Source organism: Delphinapterus leucas, chromosome 17 (genome assembly GCF_059928025.1).
Source record: "Delphinapterus leucas isolate spDelLeu-1000000601 "Yukka" chromosome 17, BTC_Dleu_Yukka2, whole genome shotgun sequence".
Taxonomy (NCBI): Eukaryota; Metazoa; Chordata; class Mammalia; order Artiodactyla; family Monodontidae; genus Delphinapterus; species Delphinapterus leucas.
Genome location: NC_143145.1, coordinates 70,353,666 through 70,369,006, shown reverse-complemented (window position 1 = coordinate 70,369,006; position 15,341 = coordinate 70,353,666). Strand labels below are relative to the sequence as shown.

Here is a 15,341-nt window from a genome sequence, read left to right as displayed (position 1 = left end):
ACCCTTCACAGTAAAAGAAAAGTGAGGTCATATTTGGGTTGAAAAGTGGAGGGTAGATTGAACAGGGCTTCTTCTAGGCTTTGAGATGACTTCTCTCATTCTACCTGCCTTCTCTGCCTCATACACTTAACCGGACCTGCCTTGACTTTTCTCAGAGAGAGCATCGCTTCTCTATGCCACAAGCCTTGCTTTGCAGCGTTGAGAACAGCGTCAGGTGGTCCAGACCCTGATGGGCTCCTGGATGGGGAGCTTTGGCCGCCACCTTCTCCCAGGGGTTTGGGGCTGGGGGAGGGGAGCTGCCCAGGACCCAGGCTTGGCCACATCAATTATGGAACCTGCACCGACTCTGAAAATATGACCTTCTTCTCTTTCAATGTTTGGGAAATAATCCACCTATGGAGGGGGTGGATCCTGCAGGCTTTGGTCCATCTCCACTTTTCTCTAACTTACAGGACAGAACGTGGAAAACTAAGCAGTTCAAATGTCATCACAGTGGACAGTGTAACCTACAAATCCAGACAGTATGATCTGAATGGGCGTGGTAAGTTGTCATTTAAATAATTATCTGCACACCGTCTGGACTTCAGCTTCTTCAACAGTAAAATGAGGATATGACACCATTACGAAGAGTAGGTAAGATAATTTTATACTGCAGTATTTTGTACAACGTGTTAGTGCCGTCGTGTGAAGTGAATTGTTCAAAGTCACCTCCCTGGATTCAGGTGTCTTATGGGTAAAGACAGTCATAAAGTGATCTTCCAGCTTAGAAATGCTGTTCATCCTTCAGTGAAATGTAAGTATAGTTTAAGTTTGTTCTGATGGAAATGATACCATCATTGAGCTCCTTGCAAAGGGTCTGTATCCCCAGCCTTGGATGAATATCCCTTCCCTATGCTCTGTCCCTCACTCATTCCCATCTTCTGATGCTGAGGATAAATTTTACCTCCTTTATTAGTTTTTTCCCCAAACACTTTACATAAGAAATCTCTGGTTCCTGCATTCTTCTGGAGCGCTTTGCTGCTTTTCCTAGCACTACATTGTTTCAACTCAACCTTTCTTAGGTTTGACTGTTCACACAGAATGCTCCTTAAGGACAGAGAATAACCCTGTTGCTCTCTGTATCCCCACTGCACCTAAGAGTACTTTGGAATTCAGAGATGCACAATGATTAGCTAAGGGCATGTTGGAGAACATCGTCAAATCCTCATTTACAGGTGGCAGTGAAGAAACCACGCTTTTTGCCCTTCCTTCAATTATGGAACAGTGTAACAAAATTTAACAGCAAGATCAAGGAATAAATCTCAAGAGAAACATACTTCCTCTATAACCTTACTCAACATCACAGCTGAGTCAAGGGAGGTAATTAGATGAACAAATGTACTGAAACAGACACATTAGGGAAAACACTAAATGAGAAGCTGGAAAGAAAAGGGATCCCTCAGAAAGAAAATTCTTAGAACGCTCAGAACATTTAAAATGTCATCGGGGATGGAAAAGAAAAGAAACTACAGAAGTTGAAAATGATGTCAGAGGTAGAGAAAATGAACTCTGACCTTTGGGAAACATATTACAATTGGCAACATACTTCTTTATATAAATTAGCTGAACTGAAATGAATACAAGCCTATGAATTAGATGGGGAGGTATGAGACTCTGGGCAGAGAGAAGCAGAGATGGAGACACGTGTGCTCTTGGGAGGCTATTATTATGAGAATCCTGAAGAGGTTTTTGTGCATACATTAACCAAAATGGCAGCATTTAAAAGATGGTTGTCATGTCGTTTGCAAAACAGGTGCTTCCTGAGCGTGAGTAGTTGTGGTGAATCTTTTCTCTGGCCCTTATTCTTATTGAATCAAACATTTAAATTCTTTATTTTATTTTCTGAGTAATTTATATCCTACCTTTCTCCAAAAAGGGTTTAAGATACACACCAAATCTATACACAATAACTCCACAGCAGTCTTTTAAAACAGTGAACGAGTGCATGAGACGAAACACTAGAGTGGGGAATGTAAATAAAATAAAGCTGGGAGGAGAGGGGTCAGCACAGGTCTGCTTGCCCTAAGTCTGCAGTCAACACAGGCAGAGGCACAAATAGTTCAAAGACTCATGGGGCGTATAAGGTGAGACGAACCAATTTCTCTACGGAAACGAGAAGGAAACACCTCATGGGACTGCTCATTGAGAGGGTGTGTATGATGCCAGGAACGTGCCCTCCTGGTAAATAAAACGGCACGTTTCACAAGACTCTGACTCCTAAGGCTGATTATACCGGACTCCATATGGCCGACTCGGCGCTTCAGAGCACAGAGCATGGACGGCAGGCATCTTGCTTATCTTAAGGGTAAAACTGAAAATATCTAGAAGAACGAGGCCATTACTTACCCTTCTGGCAGCTAACAGAAGCAAGTTTCCACTTGGGTGTTAGACGGCAGTGAGGGAGGAGGTTATACGGATGAGTTACTCGGAGGAGAGTGATTCTTGGCTGCTGGCTTGAGAGGAGGCTTGAACTTTCTTACTAAGTTAGCTGCACTGAGAACGGAAATGATATTCCCCTATGAAAATCAAGAGACATGTCCAGGGACGATTCCCAGATGGAAGGCCGCAGCCCTGAGGGAAGGCCAGTGACGTTCCTCAAAAAGCTAATTTAGGACCCACAGAGACCTACAAAGTAACGGGCCAACAAGCCTCCAAAGTGACATGCCAATAGATAGATAGAGCTATCTATCCTGGCAACAAACAAACAACCAACCTCATCAAAGCCTTGAACAAATTACATTACATCATATAAGACTCTCAGTGAATATTACCTCATCAAAGGATAAGAGAAGACTTAAAGAAACTTTGATAACTTCAAGTGACCGGTCATAGAATCCTCCCATAAAAACTTGTGTAAAGTAAGCCAAGGCAAGTATACTTGTTGACTAGTCTCATAGAAGTAACCAGATGTCAGAGACCAGCAGGTATTAATTAATTTTAGAGAACTGCTTTGATTTCTCTGTCTTCCATGACTATTGCTTCCCTTTCACGAACTACTAACGCAGGTAAATTAGGTCCTCAGACGAGGTCTAGTGACTAAATTAAGAGAACTTTATCATCCCTGGAGTCAGGCCATCATCCACTCTCCAGTACTCTATGGAACGACCTCGTAGAAACATCTATCATCCTCTCCCACGTTTCAACCTCTGGCTTGAATCCCCGACAGCCATTCTATGTGAGGAGAACAGGTGAGACACACTTAGAGGGCTTTACCTCTGAAATAACCACAATGCGCAACGCACTACAGCGAGGCTGGGGACCTTGCCTTTCTTGTCACCTCTATGTCCCTGGCACCAGGCGCAGTGCCTGGCACACAGCAAGCACTTGTACAGGTCTGTTGAACGCATAGCTGAAGAAATGAATATCTGAAAGCCTAGTATCTGTCAGTCACTTTGCTGGCCACCACATAATTTCATTCCCTCGATTATCTTGTACACAAGAGTGGTATCATCCTCATTTCATAGAAAACTGATGCACTAAAGAGCTAAGTGATGTGCCCAGGGTAAATGACAGAACCAGGATTCCAAGCCGGGTTAGCCCAACTCCGAATCCCTAGGTACCACTCCAGTTTCTCTCAATTATATTCCAAGGAAGTGTGTGGTGCCCAAGGGAAGTTCACAGATATGCCCTGTGTGGGTGGGTGGAGAGTGGTACCCAGGCAGGTGTGATTAGGACACTGTGCATTATATTCAATTCTCAGTGAGTATTACTGTATCAAAGGATCACAGAAGACTTAATGTAAAGGAACCCTGATAACTTTAAACCTGACATCTTGTGTCTCTAACTGATTCCACCTTGGAACTCATTAAAGACATCCATCTCCATCTTCAGGAGATAGCAGTGCCGCCTGGGGCAGTGTGGGAAAATCCATACCACGTCATATCTCCCAAGGCTGCCACTCCAACTTGCCATAAAGACATGTTGCTGATGGCGGGCCACGCGGCTTTGGAAAAATTTAACCTGTTTGGATCCCTTATTCATAATCAGTAGAGTGAAAGTCTTAGGCAAAAGAATCTATAAGGTCACTTCTAACTTTAAAATTGTTCAACTGCTCCAGGGTAAAGTTACTCAAGTGGATTTGTAGATAGAAAAGAGTTGCCAATTTTCAAATCAGCTATGTTCTAAATATTTTTACATAAGCTGTCTGAAACTCAGAAACTATTTTCTCACAGAAACAATGGTAGACATGATTTCCAAACCAATCCATGATTATCAAGTCAATCAATAATCCAGGTGAAAACTGCACACACGCAACGTAAAACATTAGAAAACTGTACTCAAATATCGGCAGTTACGTAAAAGTGAAAAATAGAAAAATTTGTCTTACATAATGGTTCTGAAGAAAATGCAATTTTCATTTTATAAAGTTTCTAAAGGGGGCCACGTAAATATTTTCAAAAGTGTTGGAAGATGATTGTACTGGGTTAAGATGCCTGCTTTCACTTTAAAATGAATGGCTTTCCTTGAGACAAGAATATCATTATCCCTATACTTAACACTCATCAACCGGGAGCTGTGAGTGGAGAAATAAAGAAAAAGTTCCCAAGGTAGAGAATGAGGTCCTTGCAGGGAAAGGGAAAGGAAAGGGTAAAGGGCCGTTGTGAGTAGCGTTTCCTAAGCAGGTCCACAGTAGGTAATTATTAAACAGGATAAATAGCGAGTAAGGACAGAACAGATGCAGGGAAGTGGAAGATAAGACAGTGTACAACTGGTTGTAGGATCATTCAAGAGACCCACAAACTGATCTTATAATTCAGGAAATACAGTAAAAGATCACCTTAGATATATTACATACCATGTCCCTATAATTTCAGACAGACCTACGTTATTTTTATTAGCAAGTAGAGCTCATTCAAACATTGAACATATATTTAACTGAATGCCTCCTAATAGATGCCTTTGCTGAGTAATTATGCTCATATATGCTATGAATGATTAAAGAAAATGAACACCATATAGCTACTACCTTTTGTGACTCTTTGTTTACATTTTCATGTTTCCGCTTGTTTGAAATCTCAAACCCAGTGGTTTCAAGAAGCAGCATGCTTTCCTGATTAAGAACTCAAGTTTGAAGCCAAGCTTCCAGAGGTTAAATCCAGCACTGCAGCTGACCTCTCCTTAGCTGCCCTTGCCTGTAAAATGGGGATAATGATGACATTGCCTATTCTCTCGGACCTGGTAGAAACAAACTAAGTCGTGCACGAACAGTGCTTAGAATGTTGCTCGGTACATAGTAAGTGCTCAGAATATATTCGCCATTGTTATATTTGTATATGAAATATAAAAAACAACAAAACTACATATTGAATTTTTCTCTGTATATTACTAAGAGAAAAATGTAGGGTACAGAATAGTATGTATAGTATTCTAATATCTTTAAGGAAAAAGAAAACTAATTAAAAGTATACATACTTGAATATGCAAAAAAAAAAGTGCTCAGGGGCAGGTGCTACGTCTATGTTCATATAAGCAAAGTGTATCTGTAGAAGGATACACAGGAAACTGCTGAAAGAAACCAAGGAGCTGGGTGTAGAAGATGAAAGGGGTTTTACTTTTCTCTGTAAACCCTCGTGGACCTTTATAATTCTATCCCATGCTCTTTTGTTAGTATTCAACAAATTTAAAAGACATTCATTAAACTTAAAATTTTTTTTTGGCTATGAAGCTAGGAATAAAACTGATAGCCATTAATCATCAAAACTACCTTTATTGAAAAGTTAATCCCAAACTCATCCACTAAACCATTCAATCCCAATTAAATGAGGCGGAGGGATGGCAAACACAGGTAACTTTCAAGGGCCTTTTCCCCAGCAATCTCCAATTAAAAAATTGAATCAGTAAATTCTGATGTCCTTCAACTTAAACAAGGGAACTTATTACATTGATTTGTGTTGGCCCCATAGGATGCTTAATACCAATACTTTACAAAAACAGTGACTCAATTAGCTACAAAAGAAGATGAAATAATAAATGTTTGGGAGGTTAGTAAACATTTAATTAGCTCTATAATGTATGCTTTCTGATTTTTATTATTTATATTCAAATCATCTGTTATGTAAAAATATCAGAAAGCATGACATATTGGAATCCAAGTGTACTAAAATTGACTCTATAAGGGATCCTGAGTTCATGCCAGCTAACTGAAAAAATTAGTGAAACCAGTAACGAGGCACAAAATGGGTAAATGCTAAAACACTGACTTTTTCGCTTCTTAGAAACGAGTCCAAAATTCACAGGTATGGCAATTCATTTTTATTACATTCCTGGCAATATAAAAAAAGAGTGAATTTTATTTCCAAGAATTTTGTAATCTCATTAAGGTTAACGCTGTACATCCCCTGGGGGTTAAAAAAAAAAATAAAGAAAGAAAACAAATGGCATCAAGACAACCAAACACAAGAACGCCAAACAAACATCTGTTTTGTTTTCTCACATCTCAATAGCCTGGCTATTTCAGATACAAATATTTGTTTTGCTGACAAATGTTTCCAAAATGTTAGTTAAAATTGTTTTGCTGAAATAGTTGCTTTTCGAGCTGAACAAATTGCAAACTCTTCCAAAGTCCACAAGGCATCTGTGGAGCAAATATGGCCTAAAGATTTGCAAAACCGCTCACTTGGCAAAATATAGGAGTCAAAATGGAAGCTTACTGCAAACCTCAGGATCATATCTATAGCGAACAGACGTAGACATGTTAGGTAGTATAGATGTGGCCCAAATTTCATACATTCACAGGGAAGACTGCCGGCAGTTTAGTTTTTCATCCTGTCACACTGAATTCCTGTGAGAGCTCAGAGCGCTCCTGCCACTTTGCACAAGAATGTTCCCCTGTTTTTCATGCGCTTTGCTCTACTTTCCTGGGCCTTGGCAAGGATCAAAGAAGCAAAGGGAACAAATGGTTTCCCATGCATATTGAATTCCCTCTTATACTGATTTTTCCTCTGTCACTTGAAATTCAATATTGGCAAGATTCCTGTACATCACCTTAACCAGTAAATTGTCTGCATGCAGTCAGAGCATGAAAAGGTAGATTTCAACATCAAGTTTTTTGTAAGAAATTCAAATGAACAAATCCTTTGAAAAAGGAACTTTTCTATAGCATCCATGCTAAAATTCGTTCCTGATACATAATTAGCTTTTATTTCACATTAACCTAAAATGATGATTTATCATTTACTTTTATCCCTCTCTCTCTGATTGCTTTGTACTATTTTAAAAATACGATGTTACAGGTGAATAGCCCTTTCATAAGAATTTGGCCTCAAAATTCCTGATTAAGTTAATAACACCTAACATTTACTGAGCATTCAAGAGCTATGTGCCTCTTTTTCCTCATCTGTAAAATGAAGACATATAGTACCTAATTCATGGGTATATTTATAAGGTTGAAGGTAATATAATGTAAAGCTCTAAACATAGTAATTGTGTTTTTATTATGTATTATTATTATGATCACTGTCATAATTATTATGAGATGTTCTAAGAGATTTTGGACAAGAAAAATGTTTTCAAGCCAAATTATTTAAATATAGCACAGTAATTGGATTACAAATGAGTGCTCATATTTTGACATATGATAAAGAAAAACATTTTTTAAAGAATGGCTTAAGTGTTCTTTTGATAAACATCAATTAAAAAATTCCTTCATGAATAACTCTCGAGTGGTTAAATTATTTTTTACTTTTAAAAAAATACATATTCAATTATGTTGGTAACAACACGCCTTAAGATTTTAGGGTTCAGTACAAGGAAATAATATACTCTTTACACTTCAGTGGCTAGGAGGGATGAGGGTTTAGATATTAGCACAAAAGGGAAACATCCTAAAATGTCTTTTTCTTTTTTTTATTTCTTACCTCTATGTTTTTAAACATAGAAGAAAATCAGTAACTTTGCAAAGAAAAATATTTTAAAAAGAAATTTAAAAGAAAATTTTCTTTTAAAAGTTTAAAAGAAATTTTAAATGAAATCCATCATTTAAAAATTAAAGTAATATTGGATTTAATTTTAATATTACTTAGATTTGGATAAGGAAAAAAAAAAGAGTTGACTGTGACCAAAATTATCTTATATAGACAGTAGAATTTGAATGGACCATGTAATAATACCCTTCTCTCAGAAACTAAACACATTTTCTAAGAACTGAAAGCCATTTAATTAGGAGGATGTGAATAACTATGACTGTAACAAATGATTCTTACTGTATAGCATCAAATTTCTAAAATTTTTCTCTGATAGGATGTTTATAAATATACACCTCTTTTAAAGGGAGGGCTTCAATGGTAATGAAAATAAAAATATTTTGAACTAAATGAAAATAAAAAAAAACCCTATCAAATATTGTGGTATGCAACAAAAGCAGTGCTTAGAGGGAACTTCATAGCATTGAATGTGTATATTAGAAAAGAAGAAAGACTTAAAATCAATCATCTAAACTTCAAACCTTAGAAAACTGGAAAAAGAGGGGCAAATTAAATCAAAAGTAGGCAAAAGAAGGGACTTCCCTGGTGGCACAGTGGTTAAGAATCCACCTGCCAATGCAGGGGACACGGGTTCGAGCCCTGGTCCGGGAAGATCCCACATGCCGTGGAGCAACTAAGCCCATGCGCCACAACTACTGAGCCTGCACTCTAGAGCCCATGAGCCAGAACTACTGAGCCCGCGTGCCACAACTACTGAAGCCCGCACACCTAGAGCCTGTGCTCCTCAACAAAGACAAGCCACCCCAATGAGAAGCCTGTACACCACAATGAAGGGTAACCCCTGCTCGCCACAACTAGAGAAAGCCCACGTGCAGCAACAAAGACCCAATGCAGCCAAAAATAAATAAATAAATTTATATATATATATATATATATATATATATAAAAGTAGGCAAAAGAAATACTAAATAACAGAGAAGCCAATGAAATTGAAAACAGGGAAACAACAGAGAAAAATCAATAAAACTAAAAATTGGCTCTTTGAAAAGGTCAATAAAATTAATAAAACTCTAGAGGGTTAACCAAGACAAGAAGAGAGAAGATTAAACTTACTAATATCAGAAATGAAAGAGGGGGTCCATCATTAGCAAGCCCATGGACGTTAAAAGGATAATAAAAGAATATTATGAACAACTCTATGCCCCAACATTTTCTAGATCATAACATTAGAGAAAACCTATGGTTTGGCAATGAGTCTTTAGATACAAAACCAAATGCATGTTCCATGAAAGAAAAAAAATGATAAGATGGAGTTCATTCAAATTAAAAACTTCTGCTCTGCAAAAGGTAATGTTAAGAGAATGAAAAGACAAGACACAGGCTGGGACAGAACAACATCTGATAAAGGACTTGTATCCAAAATATACAAAGAACTTTTAAAATTCAACAATAAGAAAACAAACAACCTGATTAAGAAGTGGGCAAAACATCTGAACAGATACCTCATCAAAGAAGATACACAGATGGCAAATAATTACATCATATTTCATTAGGAAAATGCAAATTAAAACAATTAGATACCACAACACACCTATTAGAATGGCCAAAATTTGAAAACTGACACCACCAAACCCTGGTGACAATGTGGAGCAACAGGAACTCTCATTCTTGCTGGTAGAAGTGCAAAACGATACAGCCACTTTGGAAGACATTTTAGCAGTTCTTATCAAACTAAACATACTTTTACCATACAATCTAGCCATCAGACTCTTAGGAATTTGCCCAAATGAGTGAAAACATATGTCCATACAAAAACCTATACAAATGTTTATAGTAGCTTTATTTATAATTGCCAAAATTGGAGGCAACCAAGATGTCCTTCAATGGGGAGTGGAGAGGCTGGCACTGCTAGCTGAAGAGTAGGCACTATTTTCTTGAATCCAATAAGTAAATTAAAACATTGGTGAATGATCAGATAAATCTCACTATGTTTCTCAAGTAGATGGATTCTTACATATCTCCAGATGATGTAAATTGTATTTTATTAAGACAGTCAATGCATGACTAATAAACTCATTTTTTTTAAATGAATGCAAAGGCACTGTTTTTAGTTTTTAAAATTTGAGAGTAAGCTTTCATATGCAAGTTATGTTATTTTTAATGTATTACACATGCCTAACGAAAAGAGGATAAAGTTTTCAATATTTAATTACAAACATATTAAAATAAGTTTTGAACTTAAGATTCATGAGGAGGTACATATTTATAAGTAATACTGCATAATATCATGGACTTGAAAGATTACTATTGTTCATACCAATTTTAAAATGCACAATTAAAAATAAATGAGTCCCTACATGTTTACCCTGAAAAAGCCTTACAAGGCTATCTTATTTGTTCATTATGACATAACGATTCTATGAACAATAAGGAACAGATATAAAGTATGGAAGAACTCATGTACTGTGGATTCATCTGTACTGCGTAATTCCATGAAACTGAAAGGCAGAAACCTGGTCATACATAAGATCAGATAATGACTAGAATTTAACTTTCCAGTTTTAGAAAATACTGACTTTAAACCCAATAGACTATTAAAAGAAAAAAAACACCTGAAATAACTTCAACAAAAATAGACATTCATTATTTTAACTATCTTTTATTTCAATCTTGAAACAAAAACATTAAGTTATATGCGATAAATCATTCCTTCTAATTCTTTAGTTTAATGATTTTTATGTACTTTATCACCAACACTTACTTTTCATCAAGAAGGATAAGTCTATACTTTTACACATGACTAGTAAGAAAGGAAAGTTAACGCCAAACAACTTAGGCTGAATCCACAGTCTTACCACAAAGTTTAAAAAAAAAAAAAGGCTAAATTCTCCTTGAATTTTTAAAGTAATCCACATTTCTTTTTCAATGTGTAAACTCACTGAACTTTCCACTCCTAACTATGTAAGACAAGAAAGGCTGATCCTTACACATGCGTTTTAGTGGGAAGCGGTGAATATAAAAAAATCTGAAAAATACTATTTCCTCCCCATTTCAATTCATTCCTATTCTGTAGCCATAAAGATACTGAAATTGAAATAAGTACCTAAAACACTAAGCATTTATTCAAATAAAACCTAAGATAGATCATTCAATCTTAAAATTATATATACCTTTCAAAAATTATAATTTCGCATTGTTTCCCGTCTGGCGTGGCTTCGTGCCCACTCATCCCCACTCTCTCACACAGCATCCCCTTTATAAATAAAATTCACTCAGAACAATGTCAAGTTTCAGAGATAAAGTTTTATGATATGTCCAAAGGGCCTTTTTTTAAAGCTCTAATCAACCTTAATTTAAGAAACATGATTAAGTCTTCCCCAGTTTGTTTTATTCTGTTCTCTTCACAACGAAAATGTCATGAATTAAGTAAAATTATTCTGCTGTCTCCTTTTCTCAATCTCTTATTCCACAGACCCTAAAGAGTTTTTCTATTTCTCATTCACATAGCTATCCTCATTTCAAAATTCCATTTGATCCTTGAGAAGCTTGCACGGACCCAGATGGTTCATGTAAAACACTGGGATACGATGGACAGTCCTACCAAATCAAACTTCTAAGGTTTCTCAAACCTTAGAAAACTAGAAAAAGAGGGGCAAATTAAATCAAAAGTAGGCAAAAGAAGGGACTTCCCTGGTGGCACAGTGGTTAAGAATCCACCTGCCAATGCAGGCGACATGGGTTCGAGCCCTGGTCCGGGAAAAACATTCTAGTTTTCTAAGTGCGAGAGAAAAACGAAAGAAACCTAGTTAGAGACCAATTCAGGAAATTAAGCATACAATATTAAGAGTTCCAGAAAGAATTAATGGAGGGGAAGAAATGCTAAAAGCATAGCAGATAAACTTCCAGAGATAGAGAGACTTGCATTTGAAAGGGCCCCTCAAAGGTTGTGCAGGAGTACAAATAATGCCCACCCTCAGATACATTGTTAAAAAGTTCACAGCAAGTCAGGAGTGGGAAAGGTTAGGCCAGGAGAATCACTATTTTCCACGATCAACCCTTTGATGCTATTTGATTTTTTTGAAAAACATTAACTGTTTCATGATGATAAACATTAAATTCGAGGTGATGTCATTTATCTTCATATTCATATGTCAACAGTTATAATTATAGGTCAGCATTATAGCTAAACATTTATACTTATGCATCTAAAAAGCTATATATATCTGGAAAATTGAGTATAGGTACGACTAAACAAAATCTCTATTTCATGTACTTTTGAAGTTATGCACTCTGTACTAAAATTTTTAAGCAAGTAAAAATAAAGCTAAGGTCACCATCACGCTGCTTGACTTAAGGCCTTGCCAAAACTTGTCAAAGGTATGCGACCACTGTCGTGAATATATGACTGTGGAAAAATGCATCTCAACCACCAGAAACACAGCGTGCAGGACTAATAAAAATGCACGTAATTACCTGCTGTGGGATCTGTCACTGCTTGGCTGGTGATGCCAGATGGCGGTTCCTGAAGCTGGTAAGTGGCATTCGTGGACGGCGTCGTTGGGCTGCTGTTGCTACTTGTCATGTAATGTGCCGGGTACGGCGAGCTGTTGTAATACTGTGCGTACTGACCCTGGCCAAAGCCGGGATACGATGGATAGTCCTACCAAATCAAACCACACAAGAGCAACCTGTCAGAATACGGCTGCTGCTTAGCGTTTTCAGAACGTAACCCTGAATGTGTTTGCGCTTCCGTCTTCTCTGACTTCACGAGGGGACACACAAGCACACGCTGACTGAAGTGAGCAGACTTGCAAACCAGTTTTATGTAAGATCAGATTCCCTCGTCATACTTCTATTCCATGATTTCTAGGTAAAATTCAACCAGTCTGAGAACCAAACAACTCACCATATAGAACCGCTAAAGAGATTTTCGAAGGAGGGGGAAAAAAAAAAAAAAAAACATTAGAAGGCTTAAGAAAGGTCTCGCTTATAGTGTAATATAAATGGATCTTTCTTTACCTAAGAAAATCATCTGTTGCATTTCTTTACATTTCAGGAGTTAAACTGGCTTTGAAAATTACCTGCTGTGAACTGTTAAATCCAGAGGAATTCGTGAGTGAATTATTTCCTGTATATAATCCTGATGATGTTGTAAAACTGCTACCTAAAAAATGAAAAGAAATATGGTTGACTAAGCCATGCCAAGTAATGTGCCTATAGGAAATTATTATTTAGATAAAGCAGGGTTGGAGTTCACTGCAAATGTGTTTGGTTTATCTTTGAAACCAGAATCCATTGCCATGGCTAAAATTTTGTTTTCTTAAAATGGTTGACAATTTTAGTTTCACTATACTACAAATAATTAAAAAGTACAGAGGTTTACATTTCTGAGGACATGAGGAACTCATATAAACTATGGACAAAATTATACATTTGTGCAAAAATATTAGACACTGAGCTTTCCATTTCAATTTGTAAAACACACTAGGATTTTTCATGTCTTTACATTAAATACGCTTATTGTAAAGTAACAGGATCAGACTGATCTTTAAAGTTCCTGCTAGCTCAAAAACTATGATGCTACTTCCAAAAATGCAAAATGCTTTCCAACTTGTACTTGCCATTTGAATGGCCACCGAAAAAGCTGGTTATTTCATTTCACAGAAGAATGAATGGAAGCACTTGACGTATTTGATAAAAACAAAGATCAAATAGGAACATGACCAGTGTTTTATGTATTACATGTGCTGTGTAGGCAACATCCTGTTTGTTGAATGTCTCTGTGTCAAAAGATACAGCAGGCGTTGTACAGGATTCAAGCCAAAGAGCAAATCTTGGTCCCCTCCTTCAATGGATTTACTATCTTACTGTTTAACCACGCAAAGTGACAACACGCCATTTTCTTCTTGAAGTATAGTTGATTTACAATGTTGTGTTAATTTCTGCTGTACAGCAAAGTGATCCAATTATACATACATATACATTTTTTAATATCCTTTTCCATTATGGTTTATCTCAGGAAATTTAATATAGTTCCCTGTGCTATACAGGACCTTGTTGTTTATCCATTCTATATGTAATAGTTTGCAACTGCTAACCACAAACTCCCACTCCATCCCTCCCCTACCCCCCAACCCCTTGGCAACCACAAGTCTGTTCTCTATGTCTTTGAATCTTTCTGTTTCCTAGATACGTTCATTTCTGTCATGTTTTAGATTCCACATATAAGTGATATCATATAGTATTTTTCTCTTTCTGACTTACTTCACCTAGTATGATAATCTCTAGGCCCATCCATGTTTCTGCAAATGGCATTATTTTGTTCTTTTTTAAGGCTGAGTAGTATTCCATTGTATATATATATATATATATATATATATATATATATATATATATATACCACATCTTCTTTATCCATTCATCTCTTGATGGACATTTAGGTTGTTTCCATGTCTGGACTATTGTGATAGCACTGCTATGAACATAGGGGTGCATGTACCTATAATAATACACTATTTCTGATGAACATTTTGGCAAAGGTTTTTGAAAAGATCAGGGACTTGCAAACGTGTAAAAAATGGCATTCATACACAACAAAATGGGAATTTAAATAAGACAAGCTATTGGGCTATTTGCTCATGATCAAGAAATTTTATATATCATTTAACCCAGCAATTTTATTGCCAGGCTACCTAAGAAAATATGGATTTATACAATGAGGTAGTTAGTAAAGATATTCTTCAGTGTTATTTCTAATAACAAAACACAGAGAGCATCCCCAAGTTCTAAATAGGTGTTATTTGGAAAATGGAATATTATGAAGCTGTTGAAATAGTATCATAATGATGTTTAAAGACACAGGAAATTTTTTCATACTAATTTGTTAAAATAAAAACTAAAGCAACAAAAATGTTCTTTGTGATCTCATTTGAAATATTTTTAAAGCATAAAATATTTCCAGAAAGCACAAAAATCTCAGAATCTATGGAGGGGTGCAATCTATGGTCACATAATATTCATGGAGCCAATGTACATTTTTAAATTTTCTACTCAGAACTGTGTTACTTCTGTAAACAGAAAAACCATTTTTTTAAATTAAAAGTTTATGGCAAATGAGCAGTCTAGGCAGTAAATGCGTGGTCAGTTTAAGGAGGACATCTTCGATGCGAACTGCCTAGTCACAGATGCCTTCAGGTACAATGTGGTAGTTAATATATGCCAATTATTTACTTGCTACTGAACATTTAAGTACTGGCTAAAGAGTCAGAAAACAGAGTTTCCAGTTCATTACCTATGAGCTGTTTGGACTCTGGACAAATCACCTAACTGCTCTAAGAAATAATATCCCTAGCTGTAGAAACTCTATTTCATAGGCTTCTT

General features: G+C 36.6%; 1 protein-coding gene across 1 annotated transcript in view; it reads right to left on the bottom strand.

Annotated features, from left to right (window-relative positions):
- EYA1 (EYA transcriptional coactivator and phosphatase 1) overlaps window positions 1-15,341 on the bottom strand; it is a 151,894-nt gene that overhangs the window by 81,987 nt on the left and 54,566 nt on the right. The window contains exons 6-7 of the mRNA XM_022595367.2: window positions 13,043-13,125; window positions 12,435-12,621 (exon numbers count right to left, since the gene is read on the bottom strand). Coding sequence (XP_022451075.2) covers window positions 12,435-12,621; window positions 13,043-13,125 — 270 coding nt within the window. The remainder of the gene's footprint in view (window positions 1-12,434; window positions 12,622-13,042; window positions 13,126-15,341) is intronic.